The 15,456-nt window shown below is 40.3% G+C and overlaps 1 protein-coding gene and 1 long non-coding RNA gene across 4 annotated transcripts in view; one reads left to right on the forward strand and one right to left on the reverse strand.

Moving 5' to 3' along the window:
* The window catches only part of LOC147375947 (uncharacterized), a 40,053-nt gene extending 35,253 nt beyond the window's left edge, over positions 1-4,800 (forward strand). The window contains exons 2-3 of the long non-coding RNA XR_015160593.1: positions 3,126-3,255; positions 4,663-4,800. This is a non-coding gene — a long non-coding RNA (uncharacterized LOC147375947). The remainder of the gene's footprint in view (positions 1-3,125; positions 3,256-4,662) is intronic.
* The window catches only part of VAV3 (vav guanine nucleotide exchange factor 3), a 435,514-nt gene that overhangs the window by 2,343 nt on the left and 417,715 nt on the right, over positions 1-15,456 (reverse strand). For 2 of the 3 annotated variants that reach the window (XM_086391510.1, XM_086391511.1), the window contains exon 26: positions 569-720. In XM_086391510.1, coding sequence (XP_086247636.1) covers positions 569-720 — 152 coding nt within the window. Of the gene's footprint in view, positions 1-568; positions 721-2,806; positions 2,891-15,456 lie in introns of all 3 variants that reach the window. The other variant, XM_086391513.1, reaches the window with a different exon arrangement.

The raw sequence follows: 15,456 nt of genomic DNA on the forward strand, positions 1-15,456 counted from the left end.
GCTGGGGTTTAATGCCCACTGCAGATGAAGAGGATTGGTTTAAACTGCTCCTAAAAGCCCAATAGAGTGAGTGGTAGAAAGGGTGAAATAAAATACGCTTCAACAGTGTTCTAATCTGCGAGGACACAAATATGTAAATTAAGGGGTTCTACTACTTAATGCTCTCTCTTTCTGCTATAGAACAGGATATAAAGACAGAGGTCCTATGCTGCTCTTTCTAATTTAGATCAGTGGCTCTCACAGGTATTTTGTGCTCCACATAAAGCTGATGCTCTAGACTTAAAAAGAGGTTTACAGACTCAAAAGAACTGACATGCTCCTAAACCCTTTTCCCAATAGGAAGCCATCAAATTTGCCTAAGTAAACTTTATTTATGTCAGTATCCTAGCCATGCAATGCATTTTTCTGGAGTCCCTGTTTTCAGTAAGGACCACCACCCATGTGGAGCCAGGACTCTGGGGGGTGACAACTGTAAGGTGGTGTAGGGGTTCCCCCCCAACATCATGGGTGCCAGTGGCTGCCCAGCCCCCTTCATTTACATGATGGTCACATTGAGAGGGACGCTCACCCTGCCGTTCACTTCTCCTCTCCACCAGCCGTTTGCACTCATCTTCGTGTAAATCTTCACCACATCTCCTTTCAGCAGGGACAGTTCTCGCATATCTCTGGCACAGAAGTCATACCGAGCAATAGCGATGCCCAGCACCTTTGGACTTAAGACTGTAAAGAAATGATGGGGCGTCAGAATGGCTTTGCACTTTACCAATCATAAGAAGCTAGTCAGATGGATGCTATAGATGCTATCAAGATGCACAGCCGTGATTTCATTACAGACTAGTGATGATGGCAGAGGGGCTTGAAAGCAGCAGGACTGCTGTTTCAATTCAGTCAGCGGTAGTCAGGTTCACAAAGTTTAAAGACTCATTATTCGGTGTTCATGTTCTTCATAGGAACTTCCAAACAGGGACTAGTTTTTGTAGTTTGGTGGGAAAAAAGGTTAATATCTAAGTTACTATCTAGGGTGACAGAATCTCAAATAACTAGCATAAATTTCCTATTGACAGCATAGTACTCCATTTTTAACTAGAACCTCTATGGTAAAAGCTTCACATTTTTATCTTGTAAGCTTCTCAACTAAGACTCAAAACAATCAACTTTTTTTTTTTTTTTGCTCTGAAAGGCTCCTACTGAATCCATGTCATCATTTCTAGTCAAATGGCATCTCCTCCCCCCAAATAGCCTTTTTTTTTAGTTAAATTTATTTAGAGACAGTTACGCTTTTATATATAATTTCACTTGTGAAGAAGCTTAAATCATGTTTCATAGAAAAAAATAATAAACACCATCCATGTATCTTCTTTGTTTCAAACAAATCTTATAGAACTGCCCTGGTGGCTCAGATGGTATAGAAAATCTTTACTGAAATACATAACCAAAAACAAGATTCAGCGTGTTCGCCTCCTATACTTAGATTTTTTTTTCAATGGTAGGAGAGGAGCTAACCTCTTCTTTGCCCTCACCTGCCTGTCCTGAAAGGAAAATTCAGTTCAAGCTAGACATCTGTTCGTCTCTGGTGTTTCGGAACACATTTCATATTAACATCTCTACCTGTTGCTCCTTGGGGTTATAAAATATTTTCAATTATATTTTCCGTGATTCTGAGAATCACTCACCTGGGATTGGTGGAACTTTATAAACCTTAAATGGTAGAGAAACTGAAGTATAAGAAAGGAAAAAAAACCATGGGAAGTGCCATACATCATATTTGTAACAGTTCCCAGAGTCTAGGCAGCTACAGTTGTGACTGTCACCCTGGAAAAGTGTGCCCTCTTGGAGACTGGGATTTCTGGCCTATTTTACAGAGCTTTGCAATGATAGAAATTTTTTAGTCTCCAGGTGTCCATCATAAGATAAACGAATGGCAATGCTGTAGATTTCAGAACTGTAAAGGGAGCAAAAATAGGTCATTTTATTTTACTGTTCGGACACAAACCACTTTAATAGTTTCCTTACTGAAAACCATCCCATTACTGGGGCACTACTCTTAGAGTCGTGCACATAAAAACACCCCAGTGATGGAAAAACCCATCATCAACTTAACTGTGCGACTTTGTACAGTTCTCTTAACCCCTCTGAGCCACATTCTTCTCACCTATAAAATGAAAGGTCTATACCAGATGACTTGTAAGGGCCTTCTAGTACTATATTTTATTATTCCATTGGGGTTTACAGGTTAATTTTTAAAAATCTGTAAGAAAACATACTTTATTCAGTCATCATGTACTCCCCACATGTCACATAAACAGCCCTTACATTCTCTGGCTAATGACAGAAATTAAGACCAGAATGCCTTGCACAAGCAGATGAACAGTCATCCTTCAAAGCAATATGAACTAAATTCTATTCTTATATTTGGAGATAAAGTTGGGATTTTGGTCCTATTTATTTTCTTAATGGAAAGACATGAACACTGGCTTTTCCCAACTAAAATTTCTGATCCTCAAGAAAACTGGTTTTATAAAGCACTTCATTCTCCCTTTATACTTTCACCTCTCAATTCTTTCCAACTGATGAAAGAAAAAATGTCTTGCTGAAATATAACATGAGCACACACATAAAACTGGAGGATGGGAATGTCAAGACAAACGATGACTTGATGACAGAGAAAAGGAGAGTGCATGGTGGGAATGTGACTGGAGGGGCTGCTTGTGAGGAAATGTATCTATATGAGAAGCCATACACAGAAGTCAAAATACTTGCAAACAAAAGCAAGTTGAAAAGACATATAAAAGCAGTAAAGCAGTACCTGACCAGAAAGGAGTGGAAGAAGGGGGGACAAAGCTGTAGTCTGGTGGAGTTACAAAAGAAAACCCACAGAACAAAGAAGGGGCTTAGAGAAGGAAAGAAAAAGAGAGAAGCAAAGAGCATTTAGGTGTTGGCAAAACATATCTTGACACAGCTATTTCGTTGTCTATAACCTTAAGAAAATTGTCACATCCAAGTTGAAATATCAAGCTTCATTTTCACCCATTTGTCTCCTCTCACCATTTCTAAATGAAGAACAAGCCAGATTTTTACATTTTGATTGACATTAATGCAATTCATTGTGACCCATCCCTTTACAGGTGAACACAGCAAACCCCTCCATGCTGCCATCGATGAACCCCTTCCGCCCAAGGATGGCCTTCCCTTGATGTGGTGCACAGTTCCTACTTTGTCACATCAGTGGAGATGGCGATCATCTAAATTCTTAATGTAATACACTTCACATTATAACTGATATAAAGAAGAGATATAAAGAGCCTATATAGGGTGGCATCAATGAAATATGCAGAACCCATAGAAAATTCAAGAAAATCATTCATAAAATTTGTTAGGAACCACCCTCACCCTCCAAACAAGCATGTGCATGGTAGCTTATTTCCAAAAATAAAATATGTGGAAAAGACAGTAAATATATCCCCCAGTTGTAGGAATGTACAGAAAATATCTATGCTTTTAGATGCTCAAAAACTGCTCAGTGTTTTCTATTCATTTAATTATCATAAAAACTCAGAGGAAGATACCCATTATATTTCTTCTTCATATTTGAGAACAGCCTAGACTCAAACCTACACAGTGTGACTCTAGTCAAGGCTCTTCACTGCTGCCTACTCTGCATCTATCCCTCTGCTTCAAGTACCACCTTAGACAGTTTTTAAACTCTCCCTGCTGATGCCAAGGTACCATTGTAATAGAATAGGAAGTGTGATTGTAAACTTTCTCCCAATATTTATTCTCCCCTTAATCCATGTAATAAGTTATTTGGTTGAGCTATGTTTGCCCAGAGACTCTATTACTAAGTTCTTGCTACTGGGATGGGATGTAAGCAAAAGTATCATGAGGCATCATTTCTGGGAAGGCAGCTGGCACACACCTCCACCCTTCTCTTGTTCTTTATTCTGCCCTGCTGTCTGGAATGCGATAGTTACCATCCTGGTTCTTGAGAAGGCACACCTCACCTTAAGGATGAACTTGAAAGAATCCGGGTTATTAACATACTCTTGTACCTAAGAATAGCAGTAGCTCATTAAGGGGATGCTTAGATTCCAACCCGGAGAAGGCAGTGGCACCCCACTCCAGTACTCTTGCCTGGAAACTCCCATGGATGGAGGAGCCTGGTTGGCTGCAGTCCATGGGGTCGCTGAGGATCGGACACGACTGAGCGACTTCCCTTTCACTTGTCACTTTCATGCATTGGAGAAGGAAATGGCAACCCACTCCGGTGTTCTTGCCTGGAGAATCCCAGGGACGGTGGAGCCTGGTGGGCTGCCATCTCTGGGGTCGCACAGAGTCGGACACGACTGAAGCAACTTAGCAGCAGCAGCTAGATTCCAACCAAACAGATTGGGCAGAGGAACTGAAAGGAGGGGTTCAGTGGTTCTTGGGTTCATATATAAATTGATGCATGCATGACACTTTTTTAGTAAGTGGCCACCCATATTTAACCTACCCTGAAGTGTATCCTTATTGATAATCAAGGTTCTCTTCTAGTCCACTGCATGTTCCAAGTTATACTTTTTTTTTTTTTAATGTGCAGTATGTGCCCATACAACTAATTTTATAATCTATGCAATTGACTTTATATTACCATGCAATGCAACTGGTTTGTTTGATTTTCAGGTCATGTTATATCTATTGTTAAAGAGAGGAAAGGACACCATCTCTGAATGAGGAAAATGGCACCCTAACTCTACTATTGGCAGAAAATCTGGTGCCAAGATTCCTATCCAGCGTTTGGGAGAACTCTTCATTCTACTCGTTACTTCCGTGTAATGAGGAGAATTTGTTCCTTAAACTGTTTTCTAAGTGTCCATCCTTGATTCTCTCTCTGGGACTATTTATCCATGGAGTAATAAAAAGAAGTGGTATTTTCCCAAAATTTCTAATGAAGGTAATTCAAGTCAAGAGTCTGAAAGATAACAAAAGATAAGTTAACTCTAGAAGGAAGAAATAAGAAATCAATGAAAACACAACTAAATGGTACTTAAATCTCAAATTTAGGTAGATAGCTCCTCCTCCTATTTGTTGAGCTCATCTTTGCTCACTCAACTGCTCAACTTCCAACAAAAACCGGCACAACACAAAGGAAAGAACATGAAATATGTTCACGTCTTGTTGCTCAGGATCCCTGAGAGCCATAATCTATCAGTGATATTCCTACAACAACTATCATTTTTTCCTGAGATGCTGAACAGCTATTAAATACAGTAGGTCTCATGGCATTAACCATACCATAGGCCTGAGAATCTTCTCAGGAGAGAAACTGATTAACCTCTTACATCCCAATATGTAGCTCTCAGCCAAACATTGTAAGTGCTGGTACGATGCTTTCTAGTTTCCTACACATTGTAGCATGACTTATTGTTGTCACTCTTTCCACATATCAATTTTCACTGCCTTTGGGTCCTAAATTCTTGTATTGCTGGCAAAACAGCATTTGAATGCCTGGAGATAAGAGTGTAAAAGAATGTGTCTCCCTAGGAAAGCATGGACTTAAATCTAGATGTAAGCAATGTCAGAATAAAGTATTTGATAAAGATATTTTGTGAAATGGTTTAACCTATAAAACATTTATGCCCACAGTGAGACTATATCCCACCTATTTCTACACACACATACAGATAGACGTTTTCTACATCATACTCCTCCAACTGTACCAAGACGCTAATGTAAGAATTATTGGTAGGTGCATACCCTGGAATGGAATTGAAACAGCTCAGTAACAGTGACATTCAAATGGGAACATTGAGGGGTTATAACCTCCCATTCCTTTTACTTCCTGGCCTAAAATTCATTCACCACCTAATACTATAGAGAGCCTGGTGCTAGTATATCACCTTATTCCAGGAAGCTTCTTAAGAACAAGAACTTTTATTCATATCTGTATCCACTGAGATAATATTAAAAATCTATGTTGAGACCTTTTTCATTAAAAGAATCATTTGCAAACTGCATGCCTTAGTTTAGGGCCTAACTTTCCTCCTTCCTCAAATACTTTCAACTCCTTATTAGCACAGACGGAGAACATTGCTCAGAGAGACCATCATACCAGGTAGGTCTCTCTGGTTAATTTCATATGATACCTGGCATTCAAATGGGCTAATGTTTATGGAACATTAGCAAATAAGTAGCTCATAGTCTAGGGACTTAATAGTTCTCATTAGGAGTTATTTAAAGTACAGTCGAATATTAACTCTTCCAAGTTAAAACTTGAAATACTGACATTTTCTAATAGAAACAGAAGCTATTGGCATAACCATCATAAACTGACTGGCAAATCACTACTGAATATTATTCAGTTCTGAGACTTGACTGAGAGGACAGAGCCACAGAAGTATGTCAATTAAAAAAGGAACACAATGTTCACAGTAGAATAAAAAGTACTAGTGAACTGGTATTGACACACGTTTCTGTTGTCAAGGTTAACTTAGCATTGCTTTAAAATGCTATGCTCTCCCTTGATTAGGCTATTCATGTTCATGAGCAAATGAAAATCCACTTGATTTTCAATAACATTTGAAATTTGTACACTGCAGAGACCAAGCTCAATCAACACTTGTCCTTAAGGTATTGATTATCAAATCAAGGTATTTTTGAACTACCACTTAATTATCCATCATTTGTATAACTGAAGATGAGGCTAAGCATTTGGTAATTATTCTCTGGGGCAGGAATTACCTAATGCTGAACCTTTAGTTGGAACAACCACAGGTATTCACACTCATTTATGTTAACAACAAAAAAGTTATCAGTAAAAAATATCAGATAGTTGTACCAATGGTACCATCATCAACACAGCTGTCCCTGAGTTTGGGCCCAGTGGCCTAGAGATTTTCCTGAAGACCTGTGTTCCTATGTGGACCCACTATGAAGGATCCAGGAATTCCTTTTACCAGGATCATCTACAGATGGCCTAGCAACCGAGAACATGTTGAGAATTTAATGAATATTTAAATTTGTGATCCTTAACCTAGTTTTATTTTGGAACCTAGTCATGTCTTCTTAGACTTGCAGCAACATTCATAGACATAGTATCAAATATCTGTTCCCCCAATCTCTCTCAAGTACACAGTGTTTATTCTGTATTTTATATATTGTCACTGAAGAAACTAATTCAGATTGGTTGAATTCTGACAGTAACCTAGCAGGACATTCTGACACATCAGATGTGAGATGGAATAGCAAGAGAATATTCTAAGATGACTGTAAGGTTTTTGGCTTAAGCAACTGGAAGATTGGAGTTTTTTTTTGTTTTTTTTTTTTTAGGGAAGTACTCAAATGGAGCCTAAATTCTACTCACAGCACTAAGATGAGTGATTTCTGTATCTCAGCATCAACTCTCTCTCCACTATATATAATATTGGTTTTACTTAATTGAATGCTGACATCTGGTAAATGAACAAATCTCCTCTAACCTAAAATTCAAAGATATGACAAGGAATACTTAAACTTATTATGAATATAAACAGCTACTTGGTATTCAATACTGCACAATCTAAATATATAAAGCCATTAACGAGAAAAACTGAGTATAATAAGGCCTTATTGTTATGGAAAATCAGATCATTTGACATTTCAGGGGACTTCAGATTATTTATAGGCATCTAGTTTACCAAGATGTGAACTTTATTCTAAATGCTTACTCTTTAAGACAGAGCATCAGACTTCAAAAGAGCTTACAAATTAGTGAAGAGAGAGAGTTGATACTGAGATACAGAAATCACTCATCTTAGTGCTGTGAGTAGAATTTAGGCTCCATTTGAGTACTTCCCTGAAAAAAAAATCTCCAATCTTCCAGTTGCTTAAGCCAAAAACCTTACAGTCATCTTAGAATATTCTCTTGCTATTCTGTTTCACATCTGATGTGTCAGAATGTCCCTCTGGGTCACCATCATAATACTGGGTTGGCCAAAAAGTTCGTTCAGGTTTTTCCATAAGATATTATATAAAAACCTGAATGAACATTTTGAGCCAGTGAGTGAGTGAAATCGCTCAGTCATGTCTGACTCTTTGTGACCCCGTGGACTGTAACCCACCAGGCTCCTCCGTCCATAAGTTTCTCCAGGCAAGAATACTAGAGTGGGTTGCTATTTCCTTCTCTAGGGGATCTTCCCGACCCAGGGATCAAACCCGGGTCTCCTGCATTGGAGGCAGACACTTTAACCTCTGAGCCACCAGGGAAGCCCCACATTTTAGCTAACCCAATGTATCACCTGTCTGGATGCGTGTTGGTCCAGGCTGCTGAACTGCTACATAAGCCTCCTGACTGGTCTTCCTGTTTCTACACTGTTGCTGTGCTCACGTGCTCAGTCGCTTCAGTCTATTCTTGGCAATCCTATGGACTGTACCCAGGCAGGCTCCCTAGAACAATCCTATTACAGTCAGACCACGTTTCCCCTCTGTTTAAATCCTTCCAATGGCTTCCCATTTGTTCCAGAGTAAAAGCTAAAGTCTTCCACAGCTGCACATAGGCTGATCTGCTCTCTGTCTCCATCTCTGCTGTTCACACTGCACACATCATATATGTGCCTTCCTTTGCACTGGCTCTTCTGTGCGCACTTCCTTGAGTTTTTATTCAACAGTTACTTTCACAATGAGGCCTACCCCAATGGCCCATAAAAGAGCCATGGACACATGCCAGTTGTGCCATGTGATACAGAGAAAAACCTGAGATTATTGTGGGGGGTGGGGTGGGGAGTGATATACAAGCAAAGAAGTAGTTAGAGGGCACTCAGTCCCCTAAATTCCCACCGTCCTACTGTTGACGATGAGCATGGAAGTTCTGCCAATGTCATGGTCAAAGTTCAAGTAGCCTGCTCTTCAGATGGATTAGGGTATTTATGTGAGTTTATCATAGTAGAAACTCCCCGTTTACTCTGGACCAGATATTTGTGACCCCTTCACCATCCCCCAAATTCATACGTTGAAACTTAATGCCTCATGTGATGGCGCTAGGAAGTGAGGCTTTGCGGAGGTGCTTAGGTCTTGAGAATGAAGCCTGCATGAATGGGATTAGTGCTCTTAAAAAAGCAATCCCACAGAGCTTCCTCATTCCTTTCCACCAGCTGAGGACACATGGCACCTTCTGTGAACCAGAGAGCAGGTCATTACCAGATACCAAATCTGTCAGCATCTTCACCTTGAACTTTCCAACATACAGAAGCATGAACCATACCTTTCTAGGGTTTATAAGACACTTGGTCTATGGCATTTTGTTACAGCAGCCCAAAGAGACTGCAGCACTGGTCATCCAAGTGACCTTGTTAGAAAGGGGAGCTTGTGAAGCCAGCAGCTGTTCTACTATGAAGAAAATTCAAAACTGCTGAACCAGCTTTCTACTAAACAACCAAAAGGAAGAAAAACTAATCTCTAGTTTTGTTCTTCATCACCTGACCACCTAAGTTAAATTCATAAACCACTCCCAGAACTCCTAAGTAGCATTACACTATTAAATTATTTTTCCAAAACACTCACCAACTTCTAGTATCAGTTCAGTTCAGTCACTCAGTCATGTCCGACTCTTTGCCACCCTATGGACTGCAGCACGCCAGACTTCCCTGTCCATCACCAACTCCCGGAGCTTGCTCAAACTCATCCCCATCAAGTCAGTGATGCCATCCAACCATCTCATCCTCTGTCATCCCCTTCTCCTCCTGCCTTCAACCTTTCCCAGCATCAGGGTCCTTTCCAATGAGTCAGTTCTTTGTGTCAGGGGGCCAAAGTACTGGAACTTCAGCTTCAACATCAGTCATTCCAATGAATATTCAGGACTGATTTCCTTTAGGATGGACTGGTTGGATCTCCTTGCAGTCCAAGGGACTTTCAAGAGTCTTCTCCAACACCGCAGTTCAAAAGCATCAATTCTTCAGCACTCAGCTTTCTTTATGGTCCAACTTTCACATCCATACATGAGTACTGGAAAAACCATAGCTTTGACTAGACAGACCTTTGTCAGCAAAGTGATGTCTCTGCTTTTTAATATGCTGTCTAGGTTCATCATAACTTTTCTTTCAAGAAGCAAGCGTCTTTTAATTTCATGGCTGCAGTCTCCATCTGCAGTGATTTTGGAGCCCAAGAAAATCAAGCCTGTAACTATTACCATTGTTTTCCCATCTATTTGCCAGAAGTGATGGACTGTATGCCATGATCTTTGTTTTTTGAAAGTTGAGTTTTAAGCCAGCTTCTTCTCTCTCCTTTTTCATTTTCATCAAGAGGCTCTTTAGTTCCTCTTCGCTTTCTGCCATAAGGTTAGTGTCATGTGCATACCTGAGGTTATCAATATTTCTCCAAGCAGTCCTGATTCCAGCTTGCGGTTCACTCAGCCCAGGATGATGTACTCTACTTATAAGTTAAATAAGCGGGGTGACAATATACAGCCTTGACATAATCCTTTCCCAATTTGGAACCAGTCTGTTGTTCCATGTCCTGTTCTAACTGTTGCTTCTTTACCTGCATACAGATTTCTCAAGAGGAAGGTCAGATAGTCTGGTATTCCCATCTCTTGAAGAATTTTCCACAGTTTGTGGTGATCCACACAGTCAACGGCTTTGGTGTAGTCAATAAAGCAGAAGCATATGTTTTTCTGGAATTCTCTGGCTTTTTCTGTGATCCAGTAGATGCTGGCAATTTGATCTCTGGTTCCTCTGCCTTTTCTAAATCCAGATTGAACATCTGGAAGTTCTTGGTTCATGCACTGTTGAAGCCTATATTGGAGAATTTTGAGCATTACTTTGCTAGCATGTGAGATGAGTACAATTGTGTGGTAGTTTGAGCATTCTATGGCATTGCCTTTCTTTGGGATTGGAATGAAAACTGACCTTTTCCAGTCCTGTGGCTCCTGCTGAGTTTTCCAAATTTGCTGGCATATTGAGTGCAGCACTTTCACAGCATCATCTTTTAGATTTGAAATAGCTCAACTGGAATTCCATCACCTCCACTAGTTTTGTTCATAGTGATGCTTCCTAAGGCCCACTTGACTTCACGTTCCAGGATATCTCACCTTAGGTAAGTGATCACACCATTGTGATTATCTGGGTCATGAAGATCTTTTTTGTACAGTTCTGTGTATTCTTGCCACCTCTTCTTAATATCTTCTGCTTCTGTTAGGTCCATACCATTTCTGTCCTTTATTGAGCCCATCTTTGCATGAAATGTTCCCTTGGTATCTCTAATTTTCTTGAAGAGATCTCTAGTCTTTCCCATTCTGTTGTTTTCCTCTATTTCTTTGCATTGATCACTTAGGAAGGCTTTCTTATCTCTCCTTGTAAAACTCTGCATTGAGATGGATATATCTTTCCTTTTCTCCTTTGCCTTTCGCTTCTCTTCTTTTCACAGCTATTTGTAAGGCCTCTTCAGACAACCATTTTGCCTTTTTGGCCTTTCTTCTAGTAAACTATATAATTTATTTTTATCTGTTATCCACTGTCCCCACTACCATGTGAGTTCCACAAAGGCACAGACTTTGTGAATGAGCCATAAGTATACAGATGTCCCCCTCTCATAAGCCTTCCTCCCACCCCACCCCAACACCCACCCTTCTCGTGTTAACACCGCCCAGGTGTTACCGAGCACCAGGCTGCTTCCCTCGCGATACAGCGGCTCTCTCCTAGCTGTCTGTCTGGCAGATGGTGGTGTGGATATGTCAGTGCTATTCTCGCAGTTTGTCCCACCCTCTTCTCCCCACGCCATGACCACAAGTCTGTCCTGTACGTCTGTGTCTATTCCTGCCCTGCAAATAGGCTCATCAGTACCGTTTTTCTGGATTCCATATATATGTGTTAAGATCTGTCAAATGAATGAATGTGGGGACCTGTGGGGCTTAATGGTGAGACTGTAATAGCTAAAGAAGGGATGAGGAAAGAAGTTCTTTAAGAACTTCCCTATGAGGGAGAACAATGAAGAAAAAGAGGGAAAATTAACTGGGAAGATGGAGCTTTGGATAGAAAGACGGAGCTCTGAATAGGAAAAGATTTGAATGAGCAAGTTAGCCAATCCTGAAATGCTTGTGCTCAATTCTTAAAAATTTGAATGTATTCATAGCAGGGTGGCCAGGATGGTGACAAATTTGGCAACCATGTATATGACAAGGGGTTGATAAATCTGAGTAGTTTATTGAAAAAGAAATACGGCAAGGAAGGGAACAAAGCACATCATATGAAAGGTTATCGTGGTAGAGTCTGCATATAGTGTATTTAACTTGGAGTAGCTTTGAAGAGACAGGCAGGCTTCCCGGGTGGCACTAGTGGTAAAGAATACGCCTGCCAAGGCAGGAGACACAAGTTTGATCTCTGGGTCAAAGGAGGGCTCTGGAGGAGGGCGTGACAACCCACTCCAGTATTCTTGCCTGGAGAATTCCGTGGACAAAGTAGCCTGGGGGGAGCTAAAGTCCATAGGGTTTCAAGAGTCAAAGAGATAACTAATGATGGTAAATAGCTACAATAAGTCAAGTTTCTGGAACAAAATAAGCATTTTAAAAATTTTGTTCAAAAAATAATTAGATGCTTTGTGTAGTTGTGGACATGAAGTCACCTGAGTATAAGCGAAACCTGAAGATGGCCTCTCAGAAATGTCTCAAAAGGTATTTGCTTTAAAAAGCCTCTACCAGGGTTGACGTGAAGTCTGAGAAGCCTCCATCCTAGGATCCCCCTGCACTGCCCTGTTGTTCAGCTGTTAAGCTAGCATGTAACACCCAAGAGGTATGTGTGGTAGAGTGTCTGATGTAAGTGGAGTCTTAAAATATTGACTTAAAGCTGTGAATGAAACGAAACCTTGACCACGTTTGTATTCAACTTCTCATGCTATGAGGAAAGGCGAGAGTTGCAGAGTTAATACTGGCTCCCTTATGCAGATCTGGAATTCAGCAGGGAAAGCTGGACACTGGTCATAGATACGAGGCAAAAAAGAGCTCTAGCATTGTTCCTCAAAGCTAGGAGCCTAATCCAAATTTTAGCGAGGGGAAAGAATAAAAAAGAATTCTTCTCAGTTTATGTTTGTTTTAGAAGAGAGAGACCAGAAAAACCAAAGCCTTGGGTCAGGCTGCCACATGAGGATACCATAGTCAGTTGGGGAGCATTACACATACTGAGAGCAGTTTTAACTTTAGAAAATAAGGTTTATAGACAGAACGGTATACAAAATGAGACATGTTAAAACATATAGACTGCTTTTTGAGCTTTGAAACACGAAAAAAGATAGCATTGAGTGAGGTTACTTGTATCTGTAGAATTTCAGTCTGTAAGCTATAGATTTCTGAAATGACCCTGGGTCCTGGCTGCTGCTGCTGCTGCTACTGCTAAGTCGCTTCAGTCGTGTCCGACTCTGTGCGACCCCAGAGACGGCAGCCCACCAGACTCCCCCGTCCCTGGGATTCTCCAGGCAAGAACACTGGAGCTGGTTGACATTTCCTTCTCCAATGTATGAAAGTGAAAAGTGAATGTGAAGTCGCTCAGTCGTATCCAACTCTTAGTGACGCCATGGACTGCAGCCCACCAGGCTCCTTCATCCATGGGATTTTCCAGGCAAGAGTACTGGAGTGGGGTGCCATTGCCTTCTCCGGGGTCCTGGCTACTAACTGTTAAATCTATCAAGTTCAGGATAAAAATGCCTTACAGTAGCTAGTAAAGCTCCTGATAAAAGTAAATAAAAAAGGGAAGCCCAACATGACCTAATAATGAAGATGTGCGGCTGTAGTTGATCAGTTGCCCAAGAACAGTAAATTCTGTGGATGTGATAGACATCCTAAGGAAAAGAATATACAAAACGTCAGCAGTATGTTGGACCCACCTTAGCCCAGGAAAAAGTGTGTATTTTGCACTTCCCACATGCCAGACATTGTTCTAAGTACATCACATATTTAACTCTCTTAAAGCAAACGATGCAAACATTACATATGCTGAGACACTATGATACAGAGTTGCAGGATGCGATAAACTAGGGAAACTTGTCACTTTGCTATATCATATAAGCAGCACTTCTGGTACATTTATTTAACCAATGAAACCTTCCCTGGATGCTTCTCATGGGGCTGGCAGTTCATGAGACACTAGATTGGAGACATTAATATATGTGAAAGGTGTTTGAATAACATAGTATTCTGTTAAAAATTAAATTATTAAATATCAGAATTACTAAGTTCTTATTCTGTATCAAGTATATTTTATAATACTTCAGACAATCATTCATGTAGGTTATTGGGGAAACTTTCATTGGCTAGAAGTATCCTCTCTCAGGAAGACCATGCATTTCACTGTAGGAAAGTTACAAGCCATTGAATACACTTTGCAGTATTAAGGTAATGTTTCCCTTCTAATTCCCTATCCATTGACTACCTGTCTACCCTAATAATGCACAGTCTTCTGATAACTCCAACAAAAAAAGAAAAGGATGGAAAAATTCGGAGAAAAATTTAAAATTAGTACTGTGAGACTATAGTGAGTTGAAGGGTGCCTCACCCCCACCCATCCCTCCACTGCCCTCAACCCCTGCAAAAGTTATGTCCACCTAAAACCTGTGAATGTGATCTTATTTGGAAAATAGGTTTTTGCAGATATAAGTTAAGGATCTCAAGATGAAATCATCCTGTGTTAGGATGAGCTGTAAATGAAATAAGTTTCTTTATAAAAGAAGAGAAAGGGAGATGACCCACAGAGGAGAAGGTGATGTGACCACAAGGCAGAGATGGGGAGTGCTGTCTGTAAGCCAGGGACACGAAGGACTGCCAGCGGCCATCCAGAAAAGGAGGGAGGCGTGCAGTGAATTGTCCCTCAGGGACTCCAGCAGGAACCGACCCTGCCAACATTTTGATTTCAGACTTGCGGCCTCCAAAACAGGAAGAGCAAATTTCTGTCGCTATTAATCCCCTCAATTTATGATAATATTTATGGCAGTTCAAGAAGCTATTTTATGAGATTAAAACAAATATTTAAATTACCAGCATAAAATTAGATTAAATCAAAGTCACATCCCAAATGACCAAGGAAAAAGAAGATGAAAGACTGAGGATAAAATCAGGAGATCAGAATATGAGTAGATAAATATGGGTATGTTGAACTACAAGGGCAAGAAGTTAAAAACTCGGTGGATGTTTGAGGAGTTAGTATAAAGGAGATAAATATTATCCACTATTAAGACTGTGACAAAACTAATAGGCTAAGATATTATCAGGATATTTAAAGAGTTATCAGGAATAAGCAAGTTACATTACAGTGAGTTAAATAAATATGAATGATACAAATTCTGCAAGTTTCTAAAACACTGGCTAAAATGAAGTTTAAGCACCTTGTCAGATGGCTAATAGAATCACAGAGGTACCTGCATGAAAGGAAAGCAACCGCACTAGTAAGAAGCAGGCTTGGCTCTGGCTTTTACTTTTTCCTGCAAGCTCACTTGTATGGTCCCAAAGACCCAGGAAGCCTT

Source organism: Bos grunniens, chromosome 3, assembly GCF_055505025.1.
Source record: "Bos grunniens cultivar Pamir isolate PY7600 chromosome 3, Bosgru_T2T1.0, whole genome shotgun sequence".
NCBI classification, from domain to species: Eukaryota; Metazoa; Chordata; class Mammalia; order Artiodactyla; family Bovidae; genus Bos; species Bos grunniens.